This window comes from Salvelinus namaycush, unplaced genomic scaffold (assembly GCF_016432855.1).
Source record: "Salvelinus namaycush isolate Seneca unplaced genomic scaffold, SaNama_1.0 Scaffold888, whole genome shotgun sequence".
Lineage (NCBI taxonomy): Eukaryota > Metazoa > Chordata > Actinopteri > Salmoniformes > Salmonidae > Salvelinus > Salvelinus namaycush.
Genome location: NW_024061628.1, coordinates 47,227 through 60,894, shown reverse-complemented (window position 1 = coordinate 60,894; position 13,668 = coordinate 47,227). Strand labels below are relative to the sequence as shown.

At 46.8% G+C, this 13,668-nt stretch overlaps 1 protein-coding gene across 1 annotated transcript in view; it reads right to left on the bottom strand.

The window, feature by feature from the left end:
- Positions 1 to 1,527: 1,527 nt before the first annotated feature.
- si:dkey-246i14.3 (ephrin A4) overlaps positions 1,528 to 13,668 on the bottom strand; it is a gene marked incomplete at its 3' end in the record, with an annotated part of 54,982 nt that continues 42,841 nt past the window's right edge. The window contains exons 2-3 of the mRNA XM_038987908.1: positions 3,849 to 4,162; positions 1,528 to 1,596 (exon numbers count right to left, since the gene is read on the bottom strand). Of these exons, the coding sequence (XP_038843836.1) occupies positions 1,528 to 1,596; positions 3,849 to 4,162 (383 nt within the window). The remainder of the gene's footprint in view (positions 1,597 to 3,848; positions 4,163 to 13,668) is intronic.

Sequence of the window (13,668 nt, the reverse complement as noted above, 5' to 3'; positions counted from 1 at the left end):
CAGCAGCTCTTTGCTGTATTCGTTGTCTCTCTCTCGTCATGGTTTGAAACGTTTAAAAACAGCAGCTCTTTAATGTACTCGTTGTCTCTCTCTCGTCATGGTTTGAAACGTTTAAAAACAGCAGCTCTTTGCTGTATTCGTTCTCTCTCTCGTCATGGTTTGAAACGTTTAAAAACAGCAGCTCTTTGCTGTACTCGTCTCTCTCTCGTCATGGTTTGAAACGTTTAAAAACAGCAGCTCTTTGCTGTATTCGTTGTCTCTCTCGTCATGGTTTGAAATGTTTTGAAATCTCACAGTAGCTTTCTTTATGCTGCTACGTTACTGCAGACACGGTCATCTGATTGGCCAGCGGTGGCATAGTTCACTTGATTTCCTATCCAGGCTCACCGGGAAGGCAGTGTTTGTACCCTCAGACAAATGAAATGGTAACAGTTTCCCTACCCGGCCGGCGCGCAGGGCAACACAAAGCTTTATCGTCAACTAGAAATACCTTGGAGATGGACAAGTCGATCGATCAGTTGGTCAGAATACTGCTGGGACAAAAAGGGGAGGGGTCAGAATACTGCTGGGACAAAAAGGGGAGGGGTCAGAATACTGCTGGGACAAAAAGGGGAGGGGTCAGAATACTGCTGGGACAAAAAGGGGAGGGGTCAGAATACTGCTGGGACAAAAAGGGGAGGGGTCAGAATACTGCTGGACAAAAAGGGGAGGGGTCAGAATACTGCTGGGACAAAAAGGGGAGGGGTCAGAATACTGCTGGGACAAAAAGGGGAGGGGGTCAGAATACTGCTGGGACAAAAAGGGGAGGGGTCAGAATACTGCTGGGACAAAAAGGGGAGGGGTCAGAATACTGCTGGGACAAAAAGGGGAGGGGTCAGAATACTGCTGGGACAAAAAGGGGAGGTCAACAGGAGTGATGAAGTTAGGAACTGAGGAAGAGGGACAATTACAGTGCTATACAGTGAACCAAATGAAATGTTATTGGACTAACAATGAAATGCTTACTTACAGCGCCTTTTCCAATAATGTGGAGTTAAAAATAAGATAAAAATAATAATGATTCACGAGGAATAAAAAACAAAGTGAATAACGAATAAAAATAAAGAGTAAAATAACATGTCTATATACAGTACAGGGAGTACCAGTACTGAGTCAATGTGCAGGTGTACGAGGTAACTGAGGTAGCCATGTACTGAGGTAGCCATGTACCCCCGGTAGGGGTAAACTGACTAGGCAGAGAGAGAAGATTGGTGGAGCGAGAAAGGGAGAAGGAGAATGATGAAAGAAAAGGATGCCCTCCATCACAAACATTTTGATTTGAGCTAGAGGAAGAGGAAGATGAGGTGGAGGAGAACATCAAACGTGAGCTGAAGAGCAGGAACGTCCCCAGCTACCTCTGGTAGACCGAGAGAAGGAAATATGGAAACAGATGGAGGGAGACGTTAGAGAGCTCTACATACTGGTTTCATACAGAAGAGCCTATGAGTGAGTGAGTGAGTGAGAGATGAAAAGGAGGAGTTTACTCACTGGGCTCACAGCACACTGTGACTCGCAGCTTCATGCAGGGCAGCGGGGAGCTTTCCCCTGTAGGCAATGCTGGAGAGAGAGAGAGAGAGAGAGAGAGAGAGAGAGAGAGAGAGAGAGAGAGAGAGAGAGAGAGACCGAGACAGCGAGAGAGACAGAGACAGAGAGAGAGAGAGATTGCCTTGTCACAGTAAAGGTATGTGTGAGGTGTTGGGAGTTGGAGATTTTCAACCCTTCATGCATTTGACAATAATCTAGAATGTGTCACCATATGACATCACCCTTCACCAACCAGCAGAACTCAGCTGGACGGCATTCAGTTAGTATGAAAGAAACCACAGAAAAGGTTTTCCATTTGGAAACTCCAGCAGACAGCAACCACTACAGGGGTCAAATGGGACTGACACAATGGATTGTGTCAGAGTTAAGCGACAGAAACACGGTCACTATCTGGTCGTCTGGAGCTCAGTTGCATGACGCTTGCAGGACAGTGGGCTTGATTCCCGGGACCAGCCCGATGTAAAATGTATGTACACATGACTACGTCACTTCAGATAAGAGTCTTCTAAATGGCATATATTATATTAAGGAGGATGCTAACTTATACTTTCAAGTTCAAACAGCCACCTCTAATCTTAACCCTCAACGTAACCGAACAAAAGCTTGTCTACTTGCTCGTCAGTTCTGAGAATGCTGTTCCTTCTAGCAATGCCATCTAGTGACTATAGATCACTGGGCTGATTGACGCGGATGCTATGTGAGCTGTCAGTGTGGATCACGATAAGAGACAGACTGAAACAGCTAATACTATTAGCGGCTCTAATACTATTGCCGTGTCCCCAGTCTAAAACCATTATACTGTCCCTATGGCCTGGCCCTTTCACCCAGCCAGACGTTTGGACAAACTTCAAGCGTTATCTTTGATGTGGACAATACACACACGAGGAGGCTATTGTTGTGTTCTCCAGCCCTGCGCAGCCACAATGGCCCAGTGCTGTGTGTGTGTGTGTCTGTCTCTCATGCCCTGACAATGCTCCATTGTCCAGCAGACCGCAATAGTAATTTATGTAAAGATTCTTTCCCTCCGTCTCTCATCCATTATTTTCCTCGCCCTTTTCCCTCGCTGTTGTTGCTCCCCCTTTCTACCTCCCTGTGGATTCCACTCATCCCCCCTCTCTCTCCTCCTCCCTTCCTGTACTGTCAGACTCTCCCCTCTTTCATTCCACGCTTCTCTTCCTCCGGCTGCTTTAAAAGCCTTTCTTTTCCCCTCTGTTTTTCTTGTTTCCCGCCCCCCCCCCTCCCCCTCTTTTGGTTGGACAGTGACCAGAAGTTGTAAAAACAGTAAAACTCATTTTACGGCCACAAACCTCCTCCTCTCCAATGTGTCAACTAATTATATTTTTGTTTTCTCATGATTTGCTTGGGTCGAATTGTGTTGCTGTCCTGGGGCTCTGTGAGGTGTGTTTGTGAACAGAGCCCTAGGACCAGCTTGCTTAGGGGACTCTTCTCCAGGTTCATCTCTCTGTAGGTGATTGCTTTGTTATGGAACGTTTGGGAATCGCTTCCTTTTAGGTGGTTGTATAATTTAACGGCTCTTTCCTGGATTTTGATAATTAGCGGGTATTGGCCTAATTCTGCTCTGTATGCATTATTTGGTGTTTTACGGACAATAGTTTTGCAGAATTCTGCATGCAGAGTCTTAATTTGGTGTTTGTCCCATTTTGTGAATTCTTGGTTGGTGAGCGGACCCCAGACTTCACAACCATAAAGGGCAATGGGTTCTATAACTGATTCAAGTATTTTTAGCCAGGTCCTAATTAGTATGTTGAATTGGATGTTCCTTTTGATAACATAGAAGGCCCTTGTTGGCTTGTCTCGCAGATCGTTCACAGCTTTGTGGAAGTTACCTGTGGCGCTGATGTTTAGGCCGAGGTATGTATCGTTTTTTGTGTGCTCTAGGGCAATTGTGTCTAGATGGAATTTGTTTTTGTGGTCCTGGCAACTGGACCTTTTTAGAAAAAAAACCCCCCATTATTTTTGTCTTACTGAGATTTACTGTCAGGGCCCAGGTCTGGCAGAATCTGTGCAGAATATCTAGGTGCTGCTGTAGGCCCTCCTTGGTTGGTGACAGAAGCACCAGATCAGCAAACAGTAGACATCGCTCCCTGCCCTCTACCTTCTCTGCCTCCCTTGCTCCCCCCTCCCTCCTCCAGTGTTTGGCGATAAATGAGAGAGGAAGACAGAAATAGGAAGTAGTGGGAAAAGAGGAAACCCAAGTTATCACACAGATTGACTTATACACACACACACACCCATCTACTCACAGCTGTAGTAGTAGTGGTGTCCGGGGAGGAACTCGAAGCCCAGAGAGAAGGGGGTGAAGCGCTGGATCTTCTCTGAGAAGCGGACAGGGCCGAAGGGGGCATGGGGGCTGTTACACTCCCACCTCTTGATGGCCCCCTGGGTCTCCACACAGCCCCTGAACCCCCCCTCAGCCACCAGGTACAGGGCCAGGCTGTCTGGTGGGGCCTGGGGGTAGGCCTCCTCACTGGGGGGAGACGGGTGAGGGTAGTGGGGGCAGTAGATATCCAGGTAGTCATTCAGATTCACCTGGATGGACAGATCCCCTCCCGTCAACCTGAGACAGAAGGAAAGGGAGAGACAGAAGAAGAGGGAGAGAGAGAGACAGAAGAAGAGGGAGAGAGAGAGACAGAAGAAGAGGGAGAGAGAGAGACAGAAGGAAAGAGAGAGAGAGACAGAAGGAAAGAGAGAGAGAGACAGAAGGAAAGAGAGAGAGAGACAGAAGGAAAGAGAGAGACAGAAGGAAAGAGAGAGACAGAAGGAAAGGGAGAGACAGAAGGAAAGGGAGAGAGAGACAGAAGGAAAGGGAGAGAGAGACAGAAGGAAAGGGAGAGAGAGACAGAAGGAAAGGGAGAGAGAGACAGAAGGAAAGGGAGAGAGAGACAGAAGGAAAGGGAGAGAGAGACAGAAGGAAAGGGAGAGAGAGACAGAAGGAAAGGGAGAGAGAGACAGAAGGAAAGGGAGAGAGAGACAGAAGGAAAGGGAGAGAGAGACAGAAGGAAAGGGAGAGAGAGACAGAAGGAAAGGGAGAGAGAGAAAAGGAAAGGGAGAGAGAGACAGAAGGAAAGGGAGAGAGAGACAGAAGGAAAGGGAGAGAAGGATAGAGGAAAAGAGATTAAGCATCAACATTCCACAATAACGATCAGACACAGTAAAATACAATGCTGTTAGTCTGAGAGAAAGAGAGACGGATGGAGAGAAGAGCTGGATGGTTGATAGATAGTCTAAATAACTGTGGGCCTGGAGGAGAGATGGAGAGACAAGAAAGATGGATAGATCATCAATATTCCACAACGATTACAAGGTGATAAAGCAACATAATGTAGAGCCACCTTTATTACTTGTTTTGGTGTCTGATACTTTGTAATAACATAGCTGGGAGCAGTACCAGGAACAACAACCGAGAGCGAGCGAGCGAGCGAGAGAGAGAGAGCGAGAGAGAGAGCGAGAGAGAGAGCGAGAGAGAGAGAGAGCGAGAGAGAGAGCGAGAGAGAGAGCGAGAGAGAGAGAGAGAGAGAGAGCGAGAGAGAGCGAGAGAGAGAGAGAGAGAGAACGAGAGAGGCCCAACAATGCTAATTAAGGAGAAAAAGGGAGTCAGAAGAGTACAATGTGGACTTGACTCTGACACACACTAGAGCCTCCAGTCAAGGCTGGCTGGTTCTGGGCATAACAACATGGGGCCAGACATGAGCAGTACGGTGTCGAAGGGCCTTAGTGAATTGAGGAGACGCACCCTAATCTAACAGTTCTCCACTAGCGGAGAGAGAAGCAGCATATCTAACAGTCCTCCACTAGTGGAGAGAGAAGCAGCATATCTAACAGTCCTCCCTCCACTAGCGGAGAGAGAAGCAGCATATCTAACAGTCCTCCCTCCACTAGCGGAGAGAGAAGCAGCATATCTAACAGTCCTCCCTCCACTAGCGGAGAGAGAAGCAGCATATCCAACAGTCCTCCACTAGCGGAGAGAGAAGCAGCATATCCAACAGTCCTCCCTCCACTAGCGGAGAGAGAAGCAGCATATCCAACAGTCCTCCCTCCACTAGCGGAGAGAGAAGCAGCATATCTAACAGTCCTCCCTCCACTAGCGGAGAGAGAAGCAGCATATCTAACAGTCCTCCCTCCACTAGCGGAGAGAGAAGCAGCATATCCAACAGTCCTCCACTAGCGGAGAGAGAAGCAGCATATCCAACAGTCCTCCACTAGCGGAGAGAGAAGCAGCATATCTAACAGTCCTCCACTAGCGGAGAGAGAAGCAGCATATCCAACAGTCCTCCACTAGCGGAGAGAGAAGCAGCACATCTAACAGTCCTCCACTAGCGGAGAGAGAAGCAGCATATCTAACAGTTCTCCACTAGCGGAGAGAGAAGCAGCATATCTAACAGTCCTCCACTAGCGGAGAGAGAAGCAGCATATCCAACAGTCCTCCACTAGCGGAGAGAGAAGCAGCATATCCAACAGTCCTCCACTAGCGGAGAGAGAAGCAGCATATCCAACAGTCCTCCACTAGCAGAGAGAGAAGCAGCATATCTAACAGTCCTCCACTAGCAGAGAGAGAAGCAGCATATCTAACAGTCCTCCACTAGCAGAGAGAGAAGCAGCATATCTAACAGTCCTCCACTAGCAGAGAGAGAAGCAGCATATCTAACAGTCCTCCACTAGCAGAGAGAGAAGCAGCATATCCAACAGTCCTCCACTAGCGGAGAGAGAAGCAGCATATCCAACAGTCCTCCATTAGCGGAGAGAGAAGCAGCATATCCAACAGTCCTCCACTAGCGGAGAGAGAAGCAGCATATCCAACAGTCCTCCACTAGCGGAGAGAGAAGCAGCATATCCAACAGTCCTCCACTAGCGGAGAGAGAAGCAGAATATCCAACAGTCCTCCACTAGCGGAGAGAGAAGCAGCATATCTAACAGTCCTCCACTAGCGGAGAGAGAAGCAGCATATCTAACAGTCCTCCACTAGCGGAGAGAGAAGCAGCATATCTAACAGTCCTCCACTAGCGGAGAGAGAAGCAGCATATCTAACAGTCCTCCACTAGCGGAGAGAGAAGCAGCATATCTAACAGTCCTCCACTAGCGGAGAGAGAAGCAGCATATCCAACAGTCCTCCACTAGTGGAGAGAGAAGCAGCATATCCAACAGTCCTCCACTAGCGGAGAGAGAAGCAGCACATCTAACAGTCCTCCACTAGCGGAGAGAGAAGCAGCATATCTAACAGTCCTTCACTAGTGGAGAGAGAAGCAGCATATGTAACAGTCCTCCACTAGCGGAGAGAGAAGCAGCATATCCAACAGTCCTCCACTAGTGGAGAAAGAAGCAGCATATGTAACAGTCCTCCACTAGTGGAGAGAGAAGCAGCATATGTAACAGTCCTCCACTAGCGGAGAGAGAAGCAGCATATCCAACAGTCCTCCACTAGTGGAGAGAGAAGCAGCATATGTAACAGTCCTCCACTAGCGGAGAGAGAAGCAGCATATCCAACAGTCCTCCACTAGTGGAGAGAGAAGCAGCATATGTAACAGTCCTCCACTAGTGGAGAGAGAAGCAGCATATGTAACAGTCCTCCACTAGCGGAGAGAGAAACAGCATATGTAACAGTCCTCCACTAGCGGAGAGAGAAGCAGCATATGTAACAGTCCTCCACTAGCGGAGAGAGAAGCAGCATATCTAACAGTCCTCCACTAGCGGAGAGAAAAGCAGCATATCTAACAGTCCTCCACTAGCGGAGAGAGAAGCAGCATATCCAACAGTCCTCCACTAGTGGAGAGAGAAGCAGCATATCCAACAGTCCTCCACTAGCGGAGAGAGAAGCAGCACATCTAACAGTCCTCCACTAGCGGAGAGAGAAGCAGCATATCTAACAGTCCTCCACTAGTGGAGAGAGAAGCAGCATATGTAACAGTCCTCCACTAGCGGAGAGAGAAGCAGCATATGTAACAGTCCTCCACTAGTGGAGAGAGAAGCAGCATATGTAACAGTCCTCCACTAGCGGAGAGAGAAGCAGCATATCCAACAGTCCTCCACTAGCGGAGAGAGAAGCAGCATATCCAACAGTCCTCCACTAGTGGAGAGAGAAGCAGCATATGTAACAGTCCTCCACTAGTGGAGAGAGAAGCAGCATATGTAACAGTCCTCCACTAGCGGAGAGAGAAGCAGCATATCCAACAGTCCTCCACTAGTGGAGAGAGAAGCAGCATATCTAACAGTCCTCCCTCCACTAGCGGAGAGAGAAGCAGCATATGTAACAGTCCTCCACTAGCGGAGAGAGAAGCAGCATATCCAACAGTCCTCCACTAGTGGAGAGAGAAGCAGCATATGTAACAGTCCTCCACTAGTGGAGAGAGAAGCAGCATATGTAACAGTCCTCCACTAGTGGAGAGAGAAGCAGCATATCTAACAGTCCTCCACTAGCGGAGAGAGAAGCAGCATATCTAACAGTCCTCCACTAGCGGAGAGAGAAGCAGCATATGTAACAGTCCTCCACTAGCGGAGAGAGAAGCAGCATATGTAACAGTCCTCCACTAGTGGAGAGAGAAGCAGCATATCTAACAGTCCTCCCTCCACTAGCGGAGAGAAAAGCAGCATACCCAACAGTCCTCCACTAGCGGAGAACAGTTAGATATGCTCCTAACATACAGTATGTCCACCAGTCTGCAGAATATTAATCCTTAAGAGTGTAGTGATGGTGGAAGGTGGCCGAGCTACAGCAGTGTTTGTCAGACCATGAGACATCCCCAACATCTGTCTTCTCACAAAAACGTGTAGCGTCTGAACGGTTTGGGCTACAAACTACTTCACTCTATGGAAAGGAGAGGCTCTCACAAAGACTATGGTGTTCTCCATTTTGCGCTACGACCCCCACAAGTGTCAAGGGACTGGAAGGACAAAGTTTGTGGAACCCTGGCCTATAGTAGTAAATGCCAAATACAATATTTTATAAAATATATATATTTTTTGGGGGGGATACCTAAAGGGACAGAGAGAGAAAGAGAAAAGAGGTAGATATGTAGAGCAGTGATAGTCAATGTGAGAAAGAGCGAGGGATGAAGAATAGAAAGCCAGAGACGGAAGGAAGTAAGGAGAAGTATGAGGGGGAAGAGTGTATAAAGAGATGTAGAATGGCATGACATAAGGAGAAAGAGGTGACGATGGACAAAGTGAGAGGCTCATGAGAATAAGAAAGACAGGAAAAAGAGAGAAAGTCAGTTAAAGTCAGAGGATGAGTGGAGGAGATGAGTGGAGGAGATGAGTGGAGGAGAAAAGATAGACAAAAGAGTTGAGTTTTAATTAGTGACCCAGGAGAGTCTGGCTGTAGACAGAGGAGAGAGAGACGGAGAGCTTCTGTGAGTGTAATGTTTACGGTTCTTTTTTTAAAGTGTGTATCATCTACTTCACTTGCTTTGGCAATGTAAACATATGTTTCCCATGACAATAAAACCCCTTGAATAGAATATGAGAAAGAGATCAAGAATGAGCGAGGTACAGTAGAGAGAGCATGAGGTTGCGAAAGAGAGAGGAGATGGACTTTAATTGGTCTCCACTCCACACTGAGCACGAGGGGGGTGAGGGGGGCAGAGAAAGAAAGAGGGAGAAAAAGAGAAATAAAAGACAGGATGTGTGTCTCGGGCGGCAAGTTCAGGTCCGTCAGTGGGAGTCTTTATAGGGGAGCGACAGAGCGAGGGAGGGGAGGGAGAGAGGACAAGTGCAAGGAGTCAGTGGAGGGGGAAAAGGAGAAAGAATAGCATGGAGAGAGAGAGAGAGAGGGGGGGTCTCAAGTTAAGTGGGTGGACAGAGAAAAGAGCCCCAAAATGACTGGGCATCAGAAAGAGAGAGAACAGAGGAAATTAAATGAACACAGAGAGAGGACACAAAGAGGAGAGAGTAAGAAGGATTAACGGAGAGAGAGAGAGAGAGAGAGAGAGAGAGAGAGAGAGAGAGAGAGGACAGAAAATGGTTACGTGTGAGCAGTATGTGTTTTAGGAAGGATTTCCATTTCCCATGTGTAATACTGCCCCCATATCCAGTCAAAAGCCTAGGTCACTGATCACCCACCCTGGTTGCAGCGAGCTGCAGGGTGTGCAGACTTTAGTTCCAGCCTAGTATTCACACACCTGGTTTAACTAATAAAGGACTTAGATGATTAGTTGATTGGTTGAAACAGGTGAGCTGGAGCTGGGTTGGGGAAAACTGCATGCTAAAAGTGGACCAATATATTTGAAACATGTCAGAAAACCTAGTTAGCAGAGAGGTGCCGTAGGCCTCGACACACAGTTAGTAGAGAGGTGCCGTAGTCCTCGACTTCAACACTGTTAGCAGAGAGGTGCCGTAGACTTCAACACTGTTAGCAGAGAGGTGCCGTAGACTTCAACACTTTTAGCAGAGAGGTGCCGTAGACTTCAACACTGTTAGCAGAGAGGTGCCGTAGACTTCAACACTGTTAGCAGAGAGGTGCCGTAGACTTCAACACTGTTAGCAGAGAGGTGCCGTAGACTTCGACACTGTTAGTAGAGAGGTGCCGTAGACTTCAACACTGTTAGCAGAGAGGTGCCGTAGACTTCGACACTGTTAGCAGAGAGGTGCCGTAGACTTCGACACTGTTAGCAGAGAGGTGCCGTAGACTTCAACACTGTTAGCAGAGAGGTGCCGTAGACTTCAACACTGTTAGCAGAGAGGTGCCGTAGACTTCAACACTGTTAGCAGAGAGGTGCCGTAGACTTCAACACTGTTAGCAGAGAGGTGCCGTAGACTTCAACACTGTTAGCAGAGAGGTGCCGTAGACTTCAACACTGTTAGCAGAGAGGTGCCGTAGACTTCGACACTGTTAGCAGAGAGGTGCCGTAGACTTCGACACTGTTAGCAGAGAGGTGCCGTAGACTTCGACACTGTTAGCAGAGAGGTGCCGTAGACTTCAACACTGTTAGCAGAGAGGTGCCGTAGACTTCAACACTGTTAGCAGAGAGGTGCCGTAGACTTCAACACTGTTAGCAGAGAGGTGCCGTAGACTTCAACACTGTTAGCAGAGAGGTGCCGTAGACTTCAACACTGTTAGCAGAGAGGTGCCGTAGACTTCAACACTGTTAGCAGAGAGGTGCCGTAGACTTCGACACTGTTAGCAGAGAGGTGCCGTAGACTTCGACACTGTTAGCAGAGAGGTGCCGTAGACTTCAACACTGTTAGCAGAGAGGTGCCGTAGACTTCAACACTGTTAGCAGAGAGGTGCCGTAGACTTCAACACTGTTAGTAGAGAGGTGCCGTAGACTTCGACACTGTTAGCAGAGAGGTGCCGTAGACTTCAACACTGTTAGTAGAGAGGTGCCGTAGACTTCAACACTGTTAGCAGAGAGGTGCCGTAGACTTCAACACTGTTAGCAGAGAGGTGCCGTAGACTTCGACACTGTTAGCAGAGAGGTGCCGTAGACTTCGACACTGTTAGCAGAGAGGTGCCGTAGACTTCGACACTGTTAGCAGAGAGGTGCCGTAGACTTCGACACTGTTAGCAGAGAGGTGCCGTAGACTTCGACACTGTTAGCAGAGAGGTGCCGTAGACTTCAACACTGTTAGCAGAGAGGTGCCGTAGACTTCAACACTGTTAGTAGAGAGGTGCCGTAGACTTCAACACTGTTAGTAGAGAGGTGCCGTAGACTTCAACACTGTTAGCAGAGAGGTGCCGTAGACTTCAACACTGTTAGTAGAGAGGTGCCGTAGACTTCGACACTGTTAGCAGAGAGGTGCCGTAGACTTCAACACTGTTAGCAGAGAGGTGCCGTAGACTTCAACACTGTTAGCAGAGAGGTGCCGTAGACTTCAACACTGTTAGTAGAGAGGTGCCGTAGACTTCAACACTGTTAGCAGAGAGGTGCCGTAGACTTCAACACTGTTAGTAGAGAGGTGCTGTAGACTTCAACACTGTTAGCAGAGAGGTGCTGTAGACTTCAACACTGTTAGCAGAGAGGTGCTGTAGACTTCAACACTGTTAGCAGAGAGGTGCCGTAGACTTCGACACTGTTAGCAGAGAGGTGCTGTAGACTTCAACACTGTTAGCAGAGAGGTGCCGTAGACTTCGACACTGTTAGCAGAGAGGTGCTGTAGACTTCAACACTGTTAGCAGAGAGGTGCCGTAGACTTCGACACTGTTAGCAGAGAGGTGCCGTAGACTTCAACACTGTTAGCAGAGAGGTGCCGTAGACTTCAACACTGTTAGCAGAGAGGTGCTGTAGACTTCAACACTTAGTAGTAGAGGTCGACTGATTATGATTTTTCAACGCCGATACCGATTAAATCGGCCGATTGAACACTTATTTTAACTTAATATAATGCATCAAAAAAAATCAATTTAGCCTCAAATAAATAATGAAACATGTTCAATTTGGTTTAAATAATTCAAAAACAAAGTGTTGGAGAAGAAAGTAAAAGTGCAATATGTGCCATGTAAGAAAGCTAACGTTTAAGTTCCTTGCTCAGAACATGAGAACATATGAAAGCCGGTGGTTCCTTTTATTAACATGAGTCTTCAATATTCCCAGGTAAGAAGTTTTAGGTTGTAGTTATTATAGGAATTATAGGACTATTTCTCTCTATACGATTTGTATTTCATATACATTTGACTATTGGATGTTCTTATAGGCCCTTTAGTATTGCCAGTGTAACAGTATAGCTTCCGTCCCTCTCCTCGCTCCTACCTGGGCTTGAACCAGGAACACATCGACAACAGCCACCCTCGAAGCAGCGTTACCCATGCAGAGCAAGGGGAACAACTACTCCAAGTCTCAGAGCGAGTGACGTTTGAAACGCTATTAGCGCGCACCCCGCTAACTAGCTAGCCATTTCACATCGGTTACACCAGCCTAATCTCGGGAGTTGATAAGCTTGAAGTCATAAACAGCAGAGCTGCTGGCAAACGCACGAAAGTGCTGTTTGAATGAATGCTTACCAGCCTGCTGCTGACTACTACCGCTCAGTCAGACTGCTCTATCAAATCATAGACTTAATTATAACATAACACAGAAATACGATCCTTTAGTCATTAAAATGGTCGAATCCGGAAACTATAATTTCGAAAACAAAACCGTTCCATATTTTATCGAACGGATGGCATCCCTAAGTCTAAATATTGTTGTTGCATTGTACAACCTTCAATGTTATGTCATAATTATGTACAATTCTGGCAAATTAATTACGGCCTTTGTTAGGAATAAATGGTCTTCACACAGTTAGCAAAGAGCCAGGCGGCCCAAACTGCTGCATATACCCTGACTGCTTGCACGGATTGCAAGAGAAGTGACACAATTTCCCCAATTATAAGAAATTCATGTTAGCAGGCAATATTAACTAAATATGCAGGTTTAAAAATATATACTTGTGTATTGATTTTAAAGAAAGGCATTGATGTTTATGGTTAGGTACATTGGTGCAACGACAGTGCTTTTTTCGCGAATGCACTTGTTAAATCATCACCGTTTGTCGAAGTAGGCTGTGATTCAATGAGAAATTAACAGGCACTGCATCGATTATATGCAACGCAGGACACGCTAGATAAACTAGTAATATCATCAACCATGTGTAGTTAACTAGTGATTATGTTAAGATTGATTGTTTTTTATAAGATAAGTTTAATGCTAGCTAGCAACTTACCTTGGCTTCTTGCTGCTCTCTCGTAACAGGTAGTCAGCCTGCCATGCAGGCTCCTCGTGGAGTGCAATGTAAGGCAGGTGGTTAGAGCGTTGGACTAGTAACCGGAAGATTGCAAAGACGAAACCCCGAGCTGACAAGGTAAAAATCTGTCGTTCTGCCCCTGATCAAGGCAGTTCCTAGGCCGTCATTGAAAATAAGAATGTGTTCTTAACTGACTTGCCTAGTTAAATAAAGATATATATATTATATATATATATATAATATATATATAAAAATAAAAAATTAAATACAAAAATAATAATATTTGAAAAAAATATATATATATATTTTTAAAAATTCGGCATATCGGTGTCCAAAAATACCGATTACTGATTGTTATGAAAACTTGAAATCGGCCCTTCCGATTAATCGGTCGACCTCTAGGTGCCGTAG